The 25012-nt window shown below is 41.8% G+C and overlaps 1 protein-coding gene across 6 annotated transcripts; it reads left to right on the top strand.

Annotated features, from left to right (window-relative positions):
* The first annotated feature begins 2791 nt into the window (after positions 1 to 2791).
* Positions 2792 to 24967, top strand: LOC112080988 (exocyst complex component 2-like). 6 transcript variants are annotated; one of them, XM_070442807.1, is made up of 5 exons: positions 2795 to 2881; positions 12101 to 12188; positions 19056 to 19221; positions 23883 to 24059; positions 24346 to 24967. In XM_070442807.1, the coding sequence occupies exons 3-5, from the start codon at positions 19104 to 19106 to the stop codon at positions 24474 to 24476; spliced, it is 426 nt and encodes a 141-aa protein (XP_070298908.1). In that variant the 5' UTR covers positions 2795 to 2881; positions 12101 to 12188; positions 19056 to 19103; the 3' UTR covers positions 24477 to 24967. The 6 variants fall into 6 exon arrangements, with proteins under 6 accessions (XP_024002703.1, XP_070298908.1, XP_024002704.1 ...); XM_024146936.2 differs by having other exon boundaries at positions 12101 to 12192; XM_024146935.2 differs by lacking the exon at positions 12101 to 12188 and having other exon boundaries at positions 2792 to 2881; positions 24346 to 24966.
* The last annotated feature ends 45 nt before the right edge of the window (positions 24968 to 25012 follow it).

Below are 25012 nucleotides of genomic sequence, written 5' to 3'. Positions count from 1 at the left end.
GCTATTTTAGCAAAATGGCTAAATTTACTTCAAAGGAAAAAACAATAATAGCAATTTTCTATCATCCACTCAACTGAAAATTTTTAAAATATAATTGGATTGAAATACAATAAAATAAAGTGCAAAAATCTATTAATCAAAAACAACACTTGTTTAAGGAGAAGTAACATGCAGTGAAAACAAATATTAAACTTTAACTTTTAAACTTGAACTGAGTAAAAACTCTAAATATGTGATTGCACAGTAATGTTCACTTGTTTGAGGTTGAGGGTGATACTTGGTGGTGTCCCATCTTTTCCACAAGTTCATCAATGTTCGGGGTAAGGCTCTGAGCTGAGGAAATCCTCAGAATTGAGTGGAGGTGTTCAGCAGTAAGTCGACTTCTGTGTGATGTTTTGTTCAGGTTCATCAAAGAAAACAGTTGTTCACACAGGTATGTGCTGCCAAACATAGACAACGTTTGAGCAGCCTGGATGCGCAGCTGGGCATGTGTCGGGGAGGAAACGGGCGAACTCCGCAGCACCCACTGCCGCATATTTGCCCTCAGTGCATCATTGCATTGGAGGTCAATCAACTCCATTTGGAGGTTTGGTGGTGAGCTTTCCACGTCAACAGCAAATGGGTTACCGAGCAGTTCCAACCTGCTTTTTTGTGCTTCAAAGTCAGCAAATCGGCGTCGAAAGTCAGCGGCAAGCATACCTATTTTATCAGCCAACTGTGCACTCGGGAACGCACTGGTAGAGAGCTTCTCTTTCATGGTCTGGCAGCTGGAAAGTGGCTCAAATTTTCTTTCCGCATCTGCGTCTCCCACAGAGTCAGTTTGGTTTTAAATGCCTTCACTGTACTGTACATATCAGAGATGACATGATCCCGACCCTGCAGCTGCAAGTTCATTGCATTCAGATGACTCGTAATGTCACACAGAAAAGCCATTTCACACAGAAACATTTCGTCTCGGAGTTGTGTTGTGTTCTTTCCCTTTTGCTGTCCAAGAACAGACAAATCTCCTCACGAAGCTCGAAACATCTTTGAAGCACCTTTCCCTGGCTTAGCCATCGCACCTCGTGTGTGATAAGGCAAATCACCATGCTCCGTTTCTAACTCCGTCAGAAATGCCTTGAACTGGCGGTGATTGCATTGTGGGAAATGTAGTATTGGTGGTGTAAAAGATCTGCGGGCTGCCGGCTTGCGCGGTCTGCGGGCCGGTTCTAATAATAAATCAAGATCATCCCAGGGCCGTAAAAAACCTTCTCGCGGGCCGGATGTGGCCCGCGGGCCTTGACTCTGACAATGTGCCTCAGAGCATAAGCTCACAATAGATGAGTTGAGTGAGTAAAATGTTGTATGCTGTTGGTAGTTACTCAAAACGCTTTATATAGCTAAAATGCATTTTATATTACTATATATATATATATAAAAAGAACATGAAAAAAAATAAACATGTTGGTTTGTGAACTGTCAACCTCTCCATCTTGCCACTAATAGCAGTGTTGGCCTGGGCCCAGTTAGCCCAAACATAGCACTTTATTTTACCAAAAATTCTATAACCTGGAATATCTTTAAACCATTCTGTATTCATCTCTGCCATGATGTTTTATTTTGATAATCCTCTAGGCATAGACATAGCCCATAGTACTGTAATGAAACAGCAGGAGCAGGTCTCGAACCCTCGACCTTCTAAGCCCGAGGTCGGTGCGCTATCGACTGTGCCGCAAAAGCATGCTCGAACGGCAGTGTCGATTTCCGCGCTTATAAACCCAGGGTCGTTACACTACCATTACACAGGGGCGAAAATCTGATATCAACCTTGGAGGGGACAATTACATTACATTTTCCAAGAGCAATTCCTGAGGGGACACCAAAAGTAGTGCTGTAACACATAGCCTACGTTGTAATATGTTAAATGTATATTGAGGAACCATAATTCCTACAACTGAATAATTGATAGGTACAGTAGTTAACTGAAGGGTTTAACCAACTTGTTCAAATGTTTAAATCATTATAATACTACTACTAATAATAGTTATAGCAGTGCTCCTTACCAGTCCAGTATGTATGCAGGTATTCGTACTTACAACTAGCAATATCAAGAAAGACCAGTAAGGTAGCAATGTACTGTAACTGTACACTGTAGTGGGTGTAGTTTTCATAAATACAATGAACATGGTGTGATCTCATCTAAAATAATCTCCATTGAGAACCATCACAAAGTTAGTCCCGTATTGAATTGACCTTTTAATTTGACTTTTTCTGATACATTTATATAGTCATTAAATGTGCCACTGGCCTGAGTCTACTACAATATCTTTACAAGAAAAAAAGCTTAAATAAGTACAGTCTAAAAGCAAAATAACTATTTCAATGAAAAACCCAAATAAATCAAACAAAATATCCTTCATCAGTGTCTCAACTCTTCAAACAGCAGCTTTATGGGAAGAAAATATAGGCTACTGATGGTGCCTTGAATACCGGTTTCTTTCATTTAATGTTCATGTTATGGGGATTTTTATATAAAGGAAATTTGTCTTTTGTGTCTGTTGAAAATTAAAGATTACTGACAGAGCCATAAGAAAATATTGCTTTATTTATCTGATCATATTGGAATATATTTGTTAGGTTTTCAGTAGGTTCAATTAGGTTCACTAGACTATATGCGTCATTTAAAAAAWTTTCTATGAACATTCGAACAGTCCGGCCCTCGGCTTGTAGCTAAATTTTTTATTTGGCCCTCCGTCCATTTGACTTTGACACCCCTGCTCTGAGGGATGCAAAGTAGAGTGCGTGATGATATCATCACCGACTGGTCGTTGCAGGAAGTGGCAACCTGGAAGTTGATTTCGGAAAAGGTTAGCTGGGATTTTTATTTCAACAGCACTTAATTGTAAGTTACCCTATGTTATCTATTTATTTAACTAAATGTTGTGACACATATGAACTATTTATCATGGTCTTAGTTCGTATTGCTTCAGAGAGAGTTCAGAAGATTGTTTCCATTTCCAGCTAGCTAACGTTAGACAACTCGATAGTTCGCTTAACAGTGTCCAGCTTCATATCGCAAGACGGTCTCACGTTACTATGTATGTTTGTCTGATGGTTGTTAAGAGTCTATGCGAACGAACTTGAGAAATGTTTAGCTATTAACGTTAGTTGCCCTAGCTAGCTCTGTGTCAACTGACCTGTCAAAAAAAACAACCCTGCTCATCTTTAACTGTTGACATGCTCATATGAATGTAATCATTAGTCGATTTGCAAGTAAAACGATCATTTCTATTCGACAAATTGACGTAGGACCCTCCCTGTTTCGTATGCTCCCGAAACATTTTGAAACAGAGTCGGCGTAATAAATACGCCCCAGGTTTCGCATTCAAGGGGTCATTGACCCATCTACCTGCCTACTGGGAGTGAAACAGTTTGGGAACCCCTGCTCTAACATGTTGGCTTCAGCATTCCCGAACAGTCCAATTACAAGTCAGAATGTTGAATAAACGTAATTTTAATTTACTTTACCTGTTGTCAGCTGTTTTTGTCCTCGTGTCGGAGGTAATCTGAGACAAAAATATCAACAGGGAAGTGTTATTAACCCRACTTTCAGTACGCCGGTCTGTATATCGGTTTGTATTTCCGGTTTTGTGTTTACAATTGAAGTGATTCGCATGCGACAAAACACTTGCACATTGTGTAAACAATGCCCGAGTTTAACCGTACTACAGACCAAACGTTGTCGCATGCAATCAGCTGGCAAATTTCACAAGCACTTTCAGTTGATTGCGACGGAAACTGCTTTGGTCACAACTTTCGGTTACATTCGGCTATTGTTTACATATTGTGCATCACGAGCAATGCGTCAAGAGATTGAAAATACAAACCGGCGCCGCAAAAACTCAGGTAAACAATAGTTTACAGTGGATATTTTATCTCCACTTCCTACCGTCAAAAGGACCAATAGGTAAAGTAAGTGTCAATATCATTTTATTCAACATTCTGGTTTGTAGTCTTTTTTAGGGCGACTTCTTTCAGACAGAATTTCCTTGGGGTAACCACGGTAACAGTCTGATGTTTATGCATAGGCATATGTAATGCCAATCTCATTAAATATACACGGTGTTTGGGCTATAAGTGTACATTTGACTCTGCAGAGGCAGATGTAGAGGAGCTCTGCAGGATAGAATGGAAACAGTGGCTTGTCAAACCAATAGGCATTTCCCCTTGTTGTTTTGTTTTATTGATGTGTACCCTGACTGGCCTCAATACCGAACACTGCTGTATCCTTAGTAAACTGCTAATGCCCCTTCTCAGTCTAACGGCCCTGCTACGCTGCAGCCATCGGGAGCCCGGCATTGCCACCAGCCATTGAGGGAATACTTCCTTTGAAATTAATGACAGCTGCTATACTGCTTGCGTTACGCCGAGGTTTAATTCTCRATGGCTGACGCCTGTTCTTGTGAATTGAAATAATGAGAAATAAAGTTGAATTTGGTGGGTTACTATGTAGCAGATAGAACGTCACATTGATGGCAACGCGTGTAGTGTAGCTGAAGTGTTACTGTTTGTGTGTGTGTTCTCCAAGCCTCCAAGCTTACTTGTATGATTTGCTATTCATGGAAATGACAACAATAGAAGTATGTTGAGAATGTGAAATTATCATTATGAAAATGTTTGCTTGCATCAGAGCGTAGTTAGGCTGAGCCCACACTGTAGAGCTGTTTGTCTTTCATTATGGCCAGTTACTGCATGATTACACCCCATCAGATAGAGCCTGACATGATTCGCCTGCCCTGAGGCACTGTCCCGGCCTCTGCACAGCCGCCAACCCTGATTGGCATGATTTTAGTGATTGACATTTGGTAGATGATCCTGCTGCACTGATACAGCAGCATATTGCTGTGTTCTCAATCATCCATAATTGGTAGCTAGATGGTCAGTGTTTTGAAACTATAGCATACAGAGCCTAGCGCTAACATAACAATGATGTCTTTAGTCTCCTTGGATCCATTTTTAACTGCTTTAACAGACTTCTGATCTAAATGAGACTTGGCAGAAGCCTACATTTATGTAAGTTACTGGTAAGCTTTTTTTTTTATTTGTAAGATTTTAAGCTTAGATATCATCTAAATGATGTAGGCCTAAGTGTGTCAGGCAAGCAGCTGCCTTAATGTATCAGAGTGCCACATTTTTCATGTTGGATCAGTGTTGAGGGGTCTTCTTATTGGTAGAGGAACATTACCCCTGCTGTGTCACCCTCAGAAATTAAAGGTCAAAGCACAGACCCTTGTTGCTGTGTGTGTGTGTGTGTGTGTGTGTGTGTGTGTGTGTGTGTGTGTGTGTGTCCTTGCGTATTGTACACTGTGTGCTGTTTCAGCTGGAGCATTGGGGAGAGAGAGACTGCACAGGCAGCTCTTTCCCTTGCTGGTCGACAGCTTTAGGTATCACAAACTTAATGAGACTCAAGCCATGTCCTGTTATCACACCTAGGAATACAGTATGTTTAACATCAACTGGAAAATGAAGACTAACAGTAATATAGGTATGGTATTCTTGTGGTTTCCCTTCCAGCTTTATTAAAGGATCTGAATTATTGCGTTGTGTGGGTGGGTGTGCAGGCCTCTCAGTTAATGTATTATTTTTTTWATGATTTTTTGAAATTCCCCCCCAAATTTAAAACCTTTCTTAGTAGTTACTGAATATTTTCTACAACTTTACGCTGTGTGTTTATCATTCTGTGGTTGACACTAGTGATGCACTGATATTACATTTTTGGCCGATACCGATATCCAAATTTTCCTTGGCAAAAAAAACTATACCGATAACCGATATTTAACATTTTAGCGGCCTTTTAAGTATTCTAGTACATTTAAAGAATAAAACACACACATGGACGCAGCGGTCTAAGGCACTGCATCTCAGTGCAAGAGGCATCACTACAGTCCCTGGTTCGATTCCAGACTTTATCACATCCAGCCGTGATTAGGAGTCCCATAGGGCGGCGCACAATTGGCCCAGCGTCGTCCGCACCGTCATTGTAAATGAGAATTTGTTCTTAACTGACTTGCCTAGTTAAATATAGGTTACACACACACACACCACAATGACCAAAAAGTTATTTTGTTTGCATTTACATATGTCCCCATTACCAGTAAAACATAATCAAAACCTATTTCTTTCACTTACTTGCTGTGCTGTTTCGTTGTTCATTTGTTCAGTCATTTCATTCTCAACCAGGATTATTATGGAATACCGTTTGGGTCTTTGCGTTTCAAATAACACTATTTGATGTGTCAAATAAGCTTGTTGATCAATCAGGATCTGAATATGACTGCAAGTCAAATAATAATTTAACGCGTTCAAACATTTTTTACGTAGTTGTTACACATTGATTACACTATCACTCGTATTTCATATGTCCCAACGATTCATCCATACGTATGCTATGATGCTGGTAAAGTTGTCTTGCGCACCTACAGTGCTGGTCATAAAAAAAGCTAGATAGCTCATGGATGCAAACAATGTTCTTCTCCAAAAACATAGCAAAACGACATAATCTGTTTCAGTTGCTATAGTTAGCTAGCTCACTATCTCGCTAGGTGTCATCATGTAAAATAACCCTCATTTATAAGACAGTTCTTATTTGATTAAACTTGACAAATGATGTTGGCATTTTTTATTTTTTTGTGTGGCATTTTTAGCTAATATTGTCCGATTCCGATATGTTCACCGATATATCGTGCATCCCTAGTTGACACATAGCATGTCACAGGAAATCAGTGCTAAGCTGTCTCTGTCTCTCTCTGGTTGGAGCCTTTAGGACCCGCGTACCTCACCCGTGACTCCCACCCTCCTCCCTGGGGAGAACACAGGGACGTTTCCTGCCCCCTCACAGGGCTCTAATTGGAAATGTTGGGTGGGCCGGACGGCCCCTGCTTGTTTGTTTTAGTGGAATGCTCGACAGCGGGTTATATTTTTGTGGCATTTTCTCAGCAGTGGTTGCTGCTTTAGGATTAAGCCAGGGTTGGTTGAAGCAGAGCGGTTACAGCAGGGGTGGGAGGGTTGATGGGGGCAATATTTTTGGAGTGGCACTTCTCTCTCACCCCTGTTGTCCCTCCTCTCTCTCCACTTTCCCCCACCTGCTGGCCGGCCCCTCTCATACAGTCTTTTTGAGTAGTTACGCTGAGTGTGAGTGAAGGGTTATGTTTTTGGAGTCAGTGGCACTTCTGTCTCACCTCTGTCATTCCTTTTCTCCCCCCTCTTCCCCACCTGGCTGGTAGCCACTCTTTCCCCTCTCTCAGTCCCCCCTGCTGACAGGCTTGTTTGTTGGCCATTGGCTTTCACAGTCCTTGCAGTCAGACTACAGGGTAGTCCAGGACAGACCACACTGGATTCTGGGAGAGGAGGGATAGGTGATAACACAGTAATAATCCTTTAAAAACCTCTAATAAAACAGTAATAACACAGTAATAATCCTTTAAAAACCTCTAATAAAACAGTAATAACACAGTAATAAGTAAGGGATAATCAACGAGGGGCTATGCGTTCTATGGTAAATAATCAAATAACATTTTATTAGTCACATGCGCCGAACACAACAGGTGTAGGTAGACCTTACAGTGAAATGCTTACTTACGAGCCCCTAACCAACAATGCAGTTAAAAAAAATATGGATAAGAATAATAAATAAAAGTAACAAGTAATTAAAGAGCAGCAGTAAAATAACAATAGCGAGACTATATACAGGGGGGTACCGGTACAGAGTCAATGTGCGGGGGCACCGGTTAGTTGAGGTAATATGTACATGTGGGTAGAGTTATTGAAGTGACTATGCATAGATGATAACAACAGAGAGTAGCAGCGGTGTAAAAGACAGGGGGGGGGCAGCAATGCAAATAGTCTGGGTAGCCATTAGAGGTCGACCGATTATGATTTTTAAACGCCGATACCGATTATTGGAGGACCAAAAAAAGCCGTTACCGATCGGCCGATTTTTATATATATATTTGCAATAATGACAATTACAACAACACTTAATGAACACTTTTATTTTAACTTAATATATCAATAAAATCAATTTAGTCTCAAATAAATAATGAAACATGTTCAATTTGGTTTAAATAATGCAATACAAAGTGTTGGAGAAGAAAGTAAAAGTGCAATATTTGCCATGTAAATAAGCTAACGTTTACGTTCCTTGCTCAGAACATGAGAACATATGAAAGCTGGTGGTTCCTTTTAACATGAGTCTTCAATATTCCCAGGTAAGAAGGTTTACGTTGTAGTTCTAGGAATTATAGGACTATTTCTCTCTATACCATTTGTATTTCATATACCTTTGAGTATTGGATGTTCTTATAGGCACTATAGTTTTGCCAGCCTAATATCGGTAGTTGATAGGCTTGAAGTCATAAACAGCGCAATGCTTGAAGCACAGCGAAGAGCTGCTGGCAAATGCAGGAAAGTGCTGTTTGAATGAATGCTTACGAGCATGCTGCTGCCTACCACTGCTCAGTCAGACTGTTCTATCAAATATCAAATCATAGACTTAATTATAATATAATAACACACAGAAATACGAGCCTTAGGTCATTTAATATCGTCAAATCCGGAAACTATAATTTCGAAAACAAAACGTTTATTCTTTCAGTGAAATACGAACTGTTCCGTATTTTATCTAACGCGTGGCATCCCTAAGTCTTAATATTGCTGTTACATTGCACAACCTTCAATGTTGTGTCATAATCATGTACAATTCTGGCAAATTAATTACGGTCTTTGTTAAGAAGAAATGGTCTTCACACAGTTCGCAACGAGCCAGGCAGCCCAAACTGCTGCATATAACCTGACTCTGCTTGCACAGAACGCAAGAGAAGTGACACAATTTCCCTAGTTAAGAGTAATTAATGTCAGCAGGCAATATTAACTAAATATGCAGGTTTAAAAATACATAGTTGTGTATTGATTTTAAGAAAGGCATTGATGTTTATGGTTAGGTACATTGGTGCAACGACAGTGCTTATTTCGCAAATGCACTTGTTAAATCATCACCCGTTTGGCGAAGTAGGCTGTGATTCGATGATAAATTAACAGGCACCGCATCGATTATATGCAACGCAGGACAAGGTAGATAAACTAGTAATATCATCAACCATGTGTAGTTAACTAGTGATTATGTTAAGATTGATTGTTTTTTAGATGATAAGTTTCATGCTAGCTAGCAACTTACCTTGGCTTCTTGCTGCACTCGCGTAACAGGTAGTCAGCCAGCCACGCAGTCTCCTCGTGGAGTGCAATGTAATCGGCCATAATCGGTGTCCAAAAATGCCGATTACCGATTGTTATGATAACTTGAAATCGGCCATTCCGATTAATCGGTTGACCTCTAGTAGCCATTTGATTCGGTGTGCTTGGGGGTAGAAGCTGTTTAGAAGCATCTTGGACCTAGACTTGGCACTCTGGTACCGCTTGCCGTGCGGTAGCACAGAGAACAGTCTATGACTAGGGTGGCTGGAGTCTTTAACAATTTTTAGGGCCTTCCACTGACACTGCCTGGTATAGAGGTCCTGGATGGCAGAGAGCTTAGCCCCAGTGATGCACTAGGCCGTTCGCCCTACCCTCTGTAGTGCCTTGCGGTCGGAGGCCGAGCAGTTGCCATACCAGTCAGTGATGCAACCAGTCAGGATGCTCTCGATGATGCAGCTGTAGAACCTTTTGGGGGTCTGAGGACCCATGCCAAATCTTTTCAGTCTCCTGAGGGTGAATAGGTTTTGTTGTGCCCTCTTCACGACTGTCTTGGTGTGTTTGGACCATTGTAGTTTGTTGGTGATGTGGACACCAAGGAACTTGACGCTCTCAACCTGCTCCACTGCAGCCCCGTCGATGAGAATGGGGGCGTGCTCAGTCCTTTTTTTTTCCTGTAGTCCACAATCATCTCCTTTGTTTTGATCACGTTGAGGGGGAGGTTGTTGTCCTGGCACCACAACGGCCAGGTCTCTGACCTCCTCCCTATAAGCTGTCTCGACATTGTTGATGATCAGGCCTACCACTGTTGTGTCATCTGCAAACTTAATGATAATGATAATAATGAATGACTTGGAAGGTGTGTTCCAAGACACGTACTAGCGGAGTGGAAATGACCTTCACGGAGTTGCATTATTTTCTAGAGAACGCATAGAGCCCCGAGTTGATTATCCCTTTTATTCCATGGCTATAATTTAACACATTTGCCACTAGAATGTGTTAATTTGCCGGTAGAAATGTGTTCAACAAGTAGCTAGCAAGTTTACTATAGCTACAGTAGTTGCCGTGGTAACCAAACAAACAGACTTGCTAGTTTAGCTAACCAAACCATCAGTCCTAGCTTGCTATTATAAAAATCAAATTCAACAATCTCAATAATGTTTTCAATTGGACTTTTACTTTCAAAAGCAGCTCAAACAAAACATGTAAGAATGAACTATAGCCATTGAATTCTACCGTGCTGATTTACCGTGTATTATCGGGAAATAATGCACGCTCTAGAATGCCCTTCAAGCCAATCAGAAACAGTGTTCATCAATGCCATGGTACAACTCTGTAACCACCCTGTAATAACCCTGTAATAACATGATACACTAGCAGAAGGAACCACGCAATTCACTGTTTGTTTGCAATTTAGGCTAAAGGAGCTGTTTTGGTATTGTACAGTTTAATAGRTCTAGTCTGTGGTTTACTGTGAGGATTTTTTTTCTCTCACGCTCATCGTGATGATCCATGTTTTTGTATGTAAACACAGTTACTGTACTTATGACACGGCATTACCAAGGTTTAAACCCTGTCTCCCCGTAGCATCTCATTATGTAGCTTTCTGTCTCCACATCTTAAACCCTCTACAAACATCAGCCTGCATTCATACGCCCACATTTCACTGTTCTGTTTATTTATCCAGGATTCTGAGAGGAGAAATTGGTGCCTATGCTTAAGTCAGATCTTAAAAATATAATTTCAGACCAACAAACAGAGCCAGCCAAAGGATAACAAACGGGAGAGGAGACAGAAGGGATGGAGCGAGCCAGACCCAGACGCCTGATGGCTCTGGTCTAGTCCTCTCCTGGACCCTCTTACTGTCCTGTTATGGGATTGGCTGAGAAGTGCTGACTCATTGTGGAAGGCTTGACTGGCCAACAGATTCGATAACAAAAAATGTCTGTCTGCCCAAAAACATAAATGGCACTGCAATGACAACATATTACGAGTCAGATTTTTTTATATATTTTTTTACGCAATAGTGCTGATTTGAAGTTGTCTATTTGTAATCGATTCCTGCCTTATCAAAATGTAACATTTGATTCAAAATAAAACTAGCCTATGTATGAGCCTTGTTTTCAGTCTCCTGAAACTTATTTGATCCCTTTACTTTTCCTTTAATGCACACATCAGAGAGAGTGTAGCCTAACTGATGCTGTCTGTGAAATACTTGGCAGTGTTCTATCGCTCCCCTGCCAGTCTGCCACTGAGGGCCAGTTCAAAGAAATCTGTATGAGTTCTGGTGTGAGGAATGGTTTCTTAAATCGCTGGCCTGTCAGATCAGAGATCAGAGCCGGTCATACCATGGCCATGATGTTTGGCCAGCTCTGTGCATTCAGACTGAGGGGAATCTTTGATGGAATCTGGTGTTTGTGTAATGTTGGGGGGCTGAGGATAGTGTTAGTATGGGGTACTGGGGAGGCTTAGTGGTAGCAGCGCTGATGGGGAGGCAGGCAGGGGTGGCGGTGTGGTGGGCAGGCATGGCGGTGTGGGGGGCAGACGGAGATGTCTGAAAGGGTTCCTTTGTGCCCCTAGTCCAGACCATCACACAGAACATACACCTAACCCCCTCTCACCTGTCAATCACTCCTACTTGGGGATATGAGAAACAGTACAGTACATAGAGCTCAGACCAGAGCGAAGTGGACCACTACACTACATACTATCTGTCTAATTCAGAATAGGCAGGCCAGTTGTGTGTAACATGAGCTAACATCAGGATTTCCTTAACAAGCTCACTTTGTAAACTCAGCCCATTGCTGTCTCCAGTAGGGATATCCCCCCTGACAACCAAGGGGACATCTCTCTGACCACCCCCTCTACCCCCCAGGTCCTTCTCACAGAGACTCAGTCCTTCTGTAGCAGTAGAGAGAGATGAGGAGGGACGAAAGGGACGCAAGGGACGCATGCTGGAAGTAGTAAGTAAGTCAAAGTTTAGGAATAAGATGACTTAAATAAACCACTTAAGGCCTACGTTTGGGAGCAGTAAGTGAAATCACCCTCCTGTCAAGCTGCTGCTATCCCCCTTCCGGCCCTCTGCTCTCCCCAGAACCTTTCCTCCTGTCCAGTTCATTAACCTAAACAGCAGGGGGAAATCAGCCAAACCCCTAAAACCCAGACAAGCTCTCAGAGGGGGAGGGGTGGGGCGGCGGGGGGGGGGACCAATATGACAGACTGATGATCAATACTCACACTGCCTGGGAAGTGTGTGTGGGCGTGCTGTGTGTGCTTAAATGCTGGCTTGTGTGTGGGTTTGTTAGTGCACACATCCTAGGTTGTGTTAAATATATGTCTATCACAATACTCTTATTTGCTCTCCTTAGCATCTTTCTAAAACAGAACAGTGTCCTGGCATCGTGTGTGGGGTATATTATTGGAAGTGTGCAAATGTCCTAGGGCATAGTCCTATATGGTTTTCATCTGTTCTTAAATATACAGTATAAAATACTTCCTATGAAAAAAGCAATTTCTCATATTCAGACCATACAACTGTTGTGTCACAAATGGCACCCTACTCACTATAGGCTAGTGCACTACCATAGGGCTCTGGTCAATAGTAGTCCACTATATTAGGAATATGGTGTCATTTGGGACCCAACTTGGGCTACATGCAGTCTTCCCTAACCAGAGAGCTCCTTTCTCCCTGGGCTTGTTAGCTCTGTTTCTGTTTCTTATCAAGACCTAGTAGGATCTAGTGTGACAGAGCTACCAAATAGAGGGGCAGTCACTCTGTTTATAAGTCCCTTTCCAAGTAAAACAAACCTGCCATTTTAGCCCAATTAGAACAACGGCACTGAGGGAGAGAGAGCAAGACGTAGACTGGGAGGTGTTGCCTAGGTAGGTAGCCTAGCGGTTAAGAGCATTGGGCCAGTAACTGAAAGGTTGCTGGTTCGAATCCCTGAGCCGACTAGGTAAAAAATATTTCTATGTGGATTAGAGCATCTGCTATATGACTTAAATGTAAACAATGTCAATGTATAGAGAGACAATGCTTCTGGATCCGTAATGTGGTCAATGAGTAGGACGATGTTTGATAATTAAGTGATGATACCCTAGAAGCAGGTGTTTGGAGGATATTGGGCACGGGTGTTGATTATCACTTAATTATCAAACATCTTCCTACTCATTGGCCACATTACGGATATTTTACCAACATATTCAAATATTGATTTACATATTTTCATTAACTTTATTTTGATGAATTTATTCATACTATTTCATCCTTCCACAAGATATAGTCCCGAAACAAATCTAAGGTTGCTACCCAAGCCGACTAGTTCGTTTTATCGGTTTTGTATCTATAAACGCGACCCAGTCGTTCATTCTAAATGTTCTATTGCCATACTAATGGCTGGCAACGTTCTTATACCTTGCTTGCTAGCAAGCCAACTACAGCTAACTTAGTTACGTCAAACAGTGCAGCCAGAATAACAACAAAGTAGCTCCATTTACATTTGTTTAAGCTGTTTTCTAGTGACAGTTTAGTTGGATACATCCATAAATGAGCTAATGATGCGTGATTTCACCTGGCATAGAAAATGTGCTCTTTCATCAGGACACTGTTGTTCAGAGGAGCTAGCCAACAACACAGCTAACACAGCTAACACAGCACCAACACAGCTAACACAGCACCAACACAGCTAACACAGCACCAACACAGCTAACACAACACCAACACAGCTAACACAACACCAACACAGCTAACACGGTCACTTCAAACTGAAGTGGGAAAGACTGCAAACTAGCATTTAGTTTCCTTTGACGTGTTTTCTATTTCTTTGTATATGTCCATAAAAATGATGCTGATTCATGATTTCGACTGGCTGAGAAACGCTGCCTGCATGTCTGTCTCGTCCCGACTCTGTACACGTTCATTACTATGGGACAGCTGGAGATTGAATTTCAATACTGAAACAATGTTGCAAATGTCAGAGAGACAGATGGCAAGGTTTATACAAATCTCCGTTATTGAAAACCAAATGCTAGTCTAAAAGAAATGGGAGATAATGTCTAGATGCTTTTTACATTAGAGATCACGTTTATAAATTGTCTGGCTGGGCTGCTGAGACAGTGGATTGCGCAGTGAGATGGAACCGAGTAAATAGGCATTTCAACGTAAACTTGTGGAATAGACATCGGTTGGAATGCGTTTTTAACAAATCAGCTTCCAGGATTAGACCCACCCGTTGTATAAACACAGGACAAACAACAAGAATGGTAAGAAGAAACCGGCAGAGAGAACAGGAGAGAGCAGTCCTTAACTGCCTTTTTATATTACTTTAATTGTTATTAATGTACTGTGTGCAGTGTCTAGCCTACCTTTTGATTTTCAGGTGGTTTATTGTAGGCTTTCCAAAGAGGGTCCTTTAGTGCCCCCTAGATGATTCTTGTAGAACTAGTAAACAAACACTGCTGTAAAACAATCTGCAGTGCAGTCATGCAAATACTGTTGCTTAGCTTACCTGTTTTTTTTTCTTCACATTTTTTCCGTAACAGTATGACTCATGGCAATGAACAATAACCTACTGAAACCTGAATAGGCATTCCTATTCTGGAGTTAATTTTGATACAGCTTAGTTTTGTTTCTGCTCCTGTCATATCTAAGAGCTTGGTCAATATAATGGACGCAGTCCTACATAAAATGTTTATTAAAAATGTAACATCTATGCCTCAATTGTCACTGACAGGGTTGTTCCACTAGCTTGTGACGTGTGGCTCATGCAAGAGCCTCCTTGCTCCGTCTGTGTGTGTGTGTTACAGAGTGGAGGGGTCTGGGCACTGTTCCCGTGTCCATGCATGGCCCCCAGAGTAAAGTAAACACAGCGCTCTTTTCTCATCCCAGCCGTCAGCAGGCTCTCCCCAGGCCAGAGCCAGAGACCACACAGCCAGACCACACACACACACACACACTGCCCAGACCCCTCCACTCCGCAGCACAGATCCCTCCACACACTCACAGACCACACAGCGCCAGCTCGGGCCCCTCGCATGCAACCGAGCAGAGCTGTCATTCTTCCTAGCCTGTGTGTGTGTGTACACAAAATGGGGATAGAAACACTCCTGTTGAGGAAACACAACAGTTGTAGACATTTTATGCAGAAGAAGACAGACTAACCCTTATATTCCCCACTGCCCCCTCCACTCAAACTCCCCTTCTAAAGATATGGGCTTGATGAACGACAGACGAGGCGCTTGTTTAAGGCCTGTTAGCCTCTTATCTTCTCCATGTCAGATCCCCTGCCCCTAGATTTCCTCTGACAAGTACACTGCCTTGGAGGTTAGGTTAGGCTGCATGAGTTAGGCCTACATCCCCTTTGAGTTATCAGACCCCCATCTCTTTAGGATGTCATTGTGTGTGTGTGTGTGTGTGTGTGTGTGTGTGTGTGTGTGTGTGTGTGTGTGTGTGTGTGTGTGTGTGTGGTGTGTGTGTGTGTGTGTGTGTGTGTGTGTGTGTGTGTGTGTGTGTGTGTGTGTGTGTGTGTGTGTGTGTGTGTGTTTTTTTCTGTGTGTGTGTGTGTGTGTCTCAGATTATAGCCTAGTAGAATTGCTGTTCTATCATTCTGTGTGTGTAGCTAGCTAGGTGCCACTGTGCTTTTGTGAATGTGCTGAATAATTAAGGATTTTTTTTTTTTTTTTAAACTTGTAGCTTTATTAAACTTGTTGAGTTTATCAAAAAATATTCAACAAGTGTAGGCTAAATATACACTCTGAGATGATGATGTTGCCACAGATTTGCTGCATCACCGTTGGTTCCTTTGTTGCTGCTGTGTTCCATGTGAGCTCCTGCCTTGTTTGTAGAGAGCGTGTTTTGGCTTTTAGTGTTAGAAAGCAAAGTGGTTACAGAGAGGTAAGGTTGTTGAACCTCAACCAGACCTGGCACCTATTTATTAACACACATCTGTGATGAAAAATGTCTTGGACACCACTTGTTCTACAGGCTTTTTAGACCTCCTCAAATATATTTTCCTCCATTTTAATTTATAAAATTCTAAACAGTTTCACATTTTATGAAGAAGAAAAAAATGTACCCGTCTTTTAGCTGTTTCTCTTCCACACTGGCATATCATCTCTAAGTTGATTACTGGTGTTTGTTCTGTGAGTGACAGTGGGGGGAAAAGGTTGCGGAGGGGTGTTAAAGGTGGGGGAGATTGAGAAGCTCAGTTCTGGTGACTTTTTAAAAGGACATTCTACTGCAAAATGACTGAAAATAAAAGTATGCTGACACCATCTAATATAGCATGTCCAACTCCAGAAATGAGCCCAATAGCACATTGGTAAAATGATTTGATTAAATTATTTTAACATATTGGGCCATGTATATAGCCTATGCATGGTCCATATGAACAGGTAAGCTATTAGCAATAAACATTATAACCTGTTGCCCAACTGATGCAGCAAAGTGCAAATAAATAGGCTGAAGCATTGACCCAATTGGCCTAATCATTAGCTAGATCCCAAATGTGATCTTTTAACTAGTTATTATCCTATTGATACATTTTATGGCCCAAAAAACTTGCACAGTGATTATAATGTAGGCCTACCTGTTGGGGTAACTTGGGGTGACTTGCCACCCGGAGTAACACACACCCAGCCTATACTTCTCACAGAAACCACTTCATGTCACAAGTTTTTCCCCCAACACTTTCTCTGGTTGCCACTACTCTTGATCAACAGAAAATATTATCTGTCTCATCACCATTTTTAAGTCACTTCCCCAAAATTATTTTGAGGTAGAGTTGCGTTCTACCCCATGTTACCATACAATTGACCGGTGTTACATTCAGCCCCACTCTCCCCTATGCACTCACTGTGAATTGCAGAGCAGTAACATGTTTAGCAGTTACACTGGTGGGTACCGAAGGCAATCAATTAATAAAACCTTGGAAGAGTTCAGTGTTGGATAGCCATAGCTAGCTAGCATCCCTCTCTGTTTGAGCCGGGTGTTTGAGTAGGCTAAACTAACTAGCTGCGTTCACTAGCTAAGTAAGTGAAAGTGAAAAAAAGACACTGAAATATAGCTAGCTCTCTCTCTGCCTCTCCCGCTTCTTCAGTTTTGAATAAATGAATTAGTTAATTGTTCAACTATTGTCTTTCTCTCTCTGAGTCAACTACTCACCAAATGTTATGCACTGCAGTGCTAGCTAGCTGTAGCTTATGCTTTCAGTACAAGATTAATTATTTGATCTTTTGATTGGGTGGAAAACATGTCAGTTCATGCTGTGATACATTGGAGGACGTCCTTCCGGAAGTTGTCATAATTACTGTGTAAGAGGGTGAGAACCATGAGCCTCCTCGGTTTTGTATTGAAGTCAATGTACTCAGAGGAAGATGGAAATACACCATGGTCCTACCCTACAGAGTGCTGTTGAGGGTATTGTAGACCTTCATTGCAAAACATTGTGTTTTAATCAATTATTTTGTGACGTGAATATACTAAACAAAAATGTAAATGCATCATGTAAAGTGTTGGTCCAATGTTTCATGAACTGAATGAAAAGATCCCAGAATTTTTCCATAGGCAATAAAAGCTTATTTCTCTCACATTTTGTGCACATCCTTGTTATGAATATTTCTTCTTTACCAAGATAATCCATCCACCTGACAGGTATGGAATATCAAGAAGCTGATTAAACAGCATGATCATTACACAGGTGCACCTTGTGCTGGGGACAATAAAAGGCCACTATAAAATGTGCAGCTTTGTCACATAACACAATGCCACAGATGTCTCAAGTTTTGAGGGAGTGTGCAATTGGCATGCTGACTGCAGGAATGTCCACCAGAGCTGTTGTCAGAGAATTGAATGTTCATTTCTCTACCATAAGCCACTTCCAATGTCGTTTTAGAGGATTTGGCAGTACGTCCAACTGGCCTCACAACCGCAGACCACGTGTAACCACACCAGCCCAGGACTTCCACATCCAGCTTCTTCACCTGCAGGATCATCTGAGACCAGCCATCCAGACAGCTGATTAAACTGAGGAGTATTTCTGTAATAAAGCCCTTTTGTGGGGAAAAACTCATTCTGATTGGCTAGGCCTGGCTCCCCAGTGGGTGGAGCTGGCTCCCAAGTGGGTGGGCCTATGCCCTCCCAGGCTCACCCATGGCTGCGTTCCTGCACAGTCATGTGAAATCCATAGATTAGGACCTATTGAATTTATTTCAGTTGACTGATGTCCTTATATGAACTGTAACTCGGTAAAATCATTGAAATTGTTGCGTTTTATATTTTTGTTCAGTAAAGTTTTATCTAAAAATGATGAACTAAATGATTAAAATTCACTGAGGAGGATGGTCCTCCCCTTCCTCCTCTGAGGAGCCTCCACTGCTGTTACATGGCCTACACACACACATGCACCCTCTAGATATATTAGGGTAGGGCTAGCTATTCGGTCTCTTACACAAACACACACGTTGTGTAGGTTAGGCTATGTGGAATCGATGAGGGAGAGCAGCTTTATTTATCCTGCTCTCTGAGGTTTACATTCCTCCTTTCCTCCCCCTCTTTCTCTCTCTCTTAGTCCGGTCAGAGCTCCTACCAGCACCCTCATGTCCTCCTGTGTTTGTAGACGTTGTAGCCTTCACTTTGAAACTCTTTTAAATATAAGCCTCTTAAGATATAAAACATTATAAAGGTTCATACATGCTTATAAATAATAACACATTAGCCTATAGCTATAGCTGTGCTGTACACATTACAGCTGTTTTTATGTCTCCTGGTTTCTGTATTAGACTAATATCCGTGTTACGTGTCCTTCTGTCTTTCCCCCCTGCCATGTTCACAGGTTGCTGACTGACTTTCTTTGTGTTCCTGCACACACGTGACCACCACCATGTCTCGTGCCCACCAGCCCCCCCTGGTGACGGGCATCTCACCCAATGAGGGCACTTCATGGACCAAGGTCACCATCCGAGGAGAGAACCTGGGTACTGGCCCCGCAGACCTCGTTGGTACGAGTATGACATTCACATGCAAGCACAAATTCACATGCAAGCACAAACTTACACACACACAGGCACGAATGTACACACACACACACACTTGTTATTTTGCATTCGACTTCTGACAGTCAATTAAATTCCATTTTTTWAAAATAGATTGCCCACCTTTCTGTAATGTAATTCATTGCTGCGGTTGTTTTTGATACATACCAAACGGAATAATTTTATGCAAGTGTTTTCACTGGCATTGTCGATAATTGTTTGTGTGTGTTGTGTTTGAGAGAGAGTGTGGTAGTCTCTGGCTCTTCCCAGCCTGTGAGGTAGGGTTCATGCCGTTATGACCCTTCGTCAGAGTCAGACTGAGTGACTTTTATTAATTTACACAGAGCCTGGCTAGAACATGGCTAGCCTACAGGCTACCACAGAACACACTGGACCGTAGTCAGCCGTGGTCAGGCTTTGCTTACATTACACAGAGTGTTTGTTGCTGTTTATCAAATGAAAGGTTTTCATAACTTTTTGAAGGGGAAAATAGTTTTTTATTATTCTAGATTAAATTACTTTTCGTTTCTTTCAACTGAGTGAAACCTCTGCCTAATTCACAATCTTTTATACCAGGCCAAGATTATGAATTTTAACCCATATTGATTTTGTTTAAAAATAAGACTGTATTTAAAGGTTTTAGAACATAATTAAACAACAATTTTAGGCCTACATTTAAAAGATGTGATTTAAATGCTGAAACAAATGATGTCTGAATAATATGTTATTGTAGGTTTTTGATATGTGTTAATTGAATTTAGACCTAAAATAATATTTTCTAACCTTTGTGGTAAAGATGTATTTGTCAAAATGTTGAATTTAAAATGTAAAGATTATTGTAGCATTGACGGGAATCTTTTATTAATATGGTAGTCAATATGTAGGGATATTAGTTATGATGATTTATTGTTAAAAGGGAGACATTTTGTTACCACAAAAAAAGATACATTTGATAATCTAACTAAATACTGCATATACTGTTTTTATTCAATTTGATCAAAATGTAATTGACCAAAACTATAAAATTATTTAGAATGATGGGTTAATTGTTTTTACAGAATTACAATAATTGTTTTGTTTTAAATATATACAGTACCAGTCAAAAGTTTGGACACAACTACTCATTCAAGGGTTTTTCTTTATTTTACTATTTTCTACATTCTAGAATAATAGTGAAGACATCAAACACCAAAAAAAGTGTTAAACAAATCAAAATATATATATTTTTTGAGATTCTTCAAAGTAGCCACCCTTTGCCTTGATAACAGCTTTGTACACTCTTGGCATTCTCTCAACCAGCTTCATGAGGCAGTCACCTGGAAAGCATTTCCATTAACAGGTGTGCCTTGCTAAAACTTAATTTGTGGAATTTCTTTCCTTCTTAATGTGTTTGATCCAAACATTTGTGTTGTGACAAGGTAGGGATGGTATACAGAAGATAGCCCTATTTGGTAAAAKACCAAGTCCATATTATGGCAAGAACAGCTCAAATAAGCAAAGAGAAACGACAGTCCATTCTTACTTTAAGACCATGAAGGTCAGTCAATGTGGAACATTTCAAGAGTTTTGAACGTTTCTTCAAATTCAGTCACAAAAACCATCAAGCGCTATGATGAAACTGGCTCTCATGAGGACCGCTAGAGGAAAGGAAGACCCAGAGTTACCTCTGCTGCAGAGGATAAGTTCATAATAGTTACCAGCCTCAGAAATTGCAGCTCAAATAAATGCAACAGACACATTTGAACATCAACTGTTCAGAGGAGACTGCGTGAATCAGGCCTTCATGGTCAAATTGCTGCAAATAAACCACTACTAAAGGACACCAATGAGAAGAAGAAACTTGCTTGGGCCAAGAAACATGAGCAATGGACATTAGACCGGTGGAAATCTGTCCTTTGGTCTGATGAGTACCAATTTTTTCTTTTTGGTTCCAACCGCCATGAGACGCAGAGTAGGTGAACGGATGATCTCCGCAAGTGTGGTTCCCACCGTGAAGCATGGAGAAGGAGATGTGATGGTGTGGGGGTGCTTTGCTGGTGACACTCAGTGATTTATTTAGAATTCAAGGCACACTTAACCAGCATGGCTACCACAGCATTCTGCAGCTATACGCCATCTCATCTGGTGTGCGCTTAGTGGGACTATAATTTGTTTTTCAACAGGAAAATGACCCAAAACACACCTCCAGGCTGTGTAAGGGCTATTTGATCAAGAAGGAGAGTGATGGAGTGCTGCATCAGTTGACCTGGCCTCCACAATCACCCAACCTCAACCCAATTGAGATGGTTTGGGATGGGTTGCCTGCAGAGTGAAGGAAAAGCAGTGCTCAGAATATGTGTGAACTCCTTCAAGACTGTTGGAAAAGCATTCCAGGTGAAGCTGGTTGAGAGAATGCCAAGTGTGTAAAACTGTCATCAGGGCAAAGAGTGCTACTTTGAAGAATCTCAAATATTTAATATATTTTATAACTTTTTGGGTTGCTACATGATTCTATATGTGTTATTTCATAGTTTTGATGTCTTCACTATCATTCTACAATGTAGAAAATTGTAAAAATAAAGAAACACCCTTGAATGAGTAGGTGTGTTCAAAAATTTGACTGGTACTGCATATATATTTTTGGGTTTGACATTTTTCAAATTTTTGGCAAATTTAAGTTGTGCAAATGTAAAGAAAATAACTTGTACTTCCACAATTCTTTTAGCTGCTATTTCAAAATGCCTTATTGTGGAACATCTGTTGCTTGAAATTAAACTCTGTGGATAGTCTACATTTATTTTGATGTAAATGCCCTGAATTTGTGGCATTGTCAAAATGCCACCACTCATTTCCCTAGAATTTCAGTATTATTTTCAGAAATTAGATTTAAGCCACCCACAAATGAAAACCAAAGCCCATGAACTGAGAGCAGCAGAAAGAGCCAAAACATTGCCTCACACACGATTGTGCACTTTGCAGGCTGAGCCCTGGCCAATGATTTTATATCTACATTATATATACAAAAGTATGTGGACACCCCTTCAAACTAGTGGATCGTAAGTGCTGTTATTGTGAAGTGGAAATGTCTAGGAGCAACAACGGCTCAGCCGCGAAGTGGTAGGCCACACAAGCTCACAGAAGGGGACCGCCACTGAAGCGCATACAAATCGTCTGTCCTCGGTTGCAACACTCACTGCTGAGTTTCAAACTGCCTCTGGAAGCAACGTCAGCAGAAGAACTGTTCGTCGGGAGATTCATGAAATGGGTTTCCATGGATGAGCAGCTGCAGACAAGCCTAAGATCACCATGCGCAATGCCAAGCATCGGCTGGTGTGCTGTAAAGCTTGGACTCTGGAGCAGTGGAAACACGTTCTCTGGAGTGATGAATCACGCTTCATCATCTGGCGGTCTGACGGACGAATCTGGGTTTGCCGGATGCCAGGAGAACGCTACCTGCCCCAATGCATAGTGCAAACTGTAAAGTTTTGTGGAGGAGGAATAATGGTCTGGGGCTGTTCTTCGTAGTTCGGGCTAGGCTGTTTAGTTCCAGTGAAGGGAAATCTTACCGCAATTCTGTGCTTCCAAATTTGTGGCAACAGTTTGGGGAAGGCTCTTTCCTGTTTCAGCATGTTGCCCCTGTGCACAATGTGAGGTCCATACAGAAATGGTTTGTCAAAACCGGTGTGGAAGAACTTGACTGGCCTGCACAGAGCCCTGACCTCAACCCTATCGAACACCTTTGGGATGAATTGGAACGCCGACTGCGAGCCTTATCGCCCAACATCAGTGCCCGACCTCACTAATACTATTGTGGCTGAATTAAATCAAGTCCCTGCAGCAATGTTCCAACATCTAGTGGAAAACCTTCCCAGAAGAGTAGAGGCTGTTATAGCAGCAAAGGGGGGACCAACTCCATATTAATGCCCATGATTTTGGAATGAGATGTTTGACGAGCAGGTGTCCACATACTTATGGTCATGTAGTGCATTTTTGACCACTAATATCCCTGGAGCCTGAAATTAGCCTATTAGATGTTGGATAGCAACAGGTGTGTGTTACTTAGTTAGTGCATGTACTGTATATCCAAACAAAACAAACAGTACAGAACAAAGGCAGGAAATGTCCTTTAATTGAGTTACTGTTTTATTATTTACAGTTTGTTTCAGTGGTTATTTGTTGATCATCTCTCACAGGCTTTTATGATGTTTAAGTGCAGTCATCTGTAGCTCTCTGTCCAGTTCCCTTTGGTCAGATAAATCAAATGAGGTGGTTTCATTTTCTCTCTTTTTAGTCTCTCTCTTTCTTCTCTCTATCACTTTCTTTCTCTCTAAACTTCTCTTTACTCCATGAGAAGGGTCAGATAGAAAGATAAATAAAAGAGAAAGTGTAGAAGTAGAGTAAATAGATCTGTAATGAGCCACTTAACAGTGAATTGACAGCACTCTGTGTGGAGAGAATGATGAAGCTGTGGCAGACTTGTCAGGGCTACACAGGACTGACTGGACCCTGGGCTGAACTTTGACCCCCTAATGACAGGTTTATTAAACTGCTGTTTGTGTCATTGTGTCATGCCTCTTCTCTCAATGAGTCTCTGTGTTATTACTTGTCCTGTTGCTGTAAGCGTGCCTATATATTTCTCTCTCTCTCAGGTCTCTCCATCTGTGGTCACAACTGCCTGCTGACGGCTGAGTGGATGTCAGCCAGTAAGATAGTGTGTCATGTGGGCCCAGCCAAAGACGATAAGGGAGAGATCATCGTCAGCACCAAGTCAGGAGGACACGGCACCTCCACCGTCTCCTTCAAGCTGCTCAAGGCTGAGAAGATCGGTAAGATGGCTGCTCTCTGTAACCACTCCAGTTCTAATACAAGTCTCTCTGTCAATCATCAGAGAAACTCTAGAACGACTACTCAGTGGCGCAAGTACAGACAATCATCCTCGGTATTACCAAGCAGAGGCAGCGGGGAACTACAGTATGGATACTCATACTTTTTTGTCCTGTGTTGCTGTACAAACTGTATAGTAGCTCTGTCAGGTACTATTATTGTGTGTGTGTGTGTGATCTGGGCTGTCCCTCAGTGATGATGTGTTTCCTGTGTGTGTCTGTGCTCTAGGTATCCTGGACCAGTCTGCTGTGTGGGTGGATGAGATGAACTATTACGACATGAGAACCGACCGCAACAAGGGCATCTCTCCCCTCTCCCTACGCCCCAGCAATCCATTGGGCATCGACGTAGACAAGTAGGGACATACACACACACACGCATGCTACACACACACAACACACGCATGCTACACACACACAACACACGCATGCTACACACACAAAACACACGCATACATGCACACACACACACACATACATAAACACACAGGTTCTAGTGTTTGAGTCATGGTTTAGGTCTGTAAACAGAAACAAAGGATCCCCATGTGGAGGTGTTTGAAATGTTATGCCAACACAGCAATGGCTCAACTGGATTTAACCGCTGAACAACGCACTGGAGACAAAATCATTGTGTTTAGAGGAGAGAGAAGAAAAGAAGAAAGGAAATAGTTGAAAAGAAAGAGTGCAGCCCACCACACATGGTCATAGGAGGCGTGTGGTGTGGTCTCAGCCTCCCACGCGCCTGGCAGAGAAAGCACAGCCTGTAATGTATAGTTGAGTTTGTATAGTTCTGGTATGTCTGTGCTCTAGGCCCTCTGGTGTTTGTTTGGTTTAGAGGGGGCAGGGGCCAAGTGACCACTCGTGGCCAGGGAGGTTAGCCCCTGACTGAGCCACAA

Source organism: Salvelinus sp. IW2-2015, unplaced genomic scaffold, assembly GCF_002910315.2.
Source record: "Salvelinus sp. IW2-2015 unplaced genomic scaffold, ASM291031v2 Un_scaffold16631, whole genome shotgun sequence".
NCBI lineage: Eukaryota > Metazoa > Chordata > Actinopteri > Salmoniformes > Salmonidae > Salvelinus > Salvelinus sp. IW2-2015.
The sequence above is the reverse complement of the archived record's forward strand: the minus strand, read 5'-3'. Positions and strand labels throughout refer to the sequence as shown.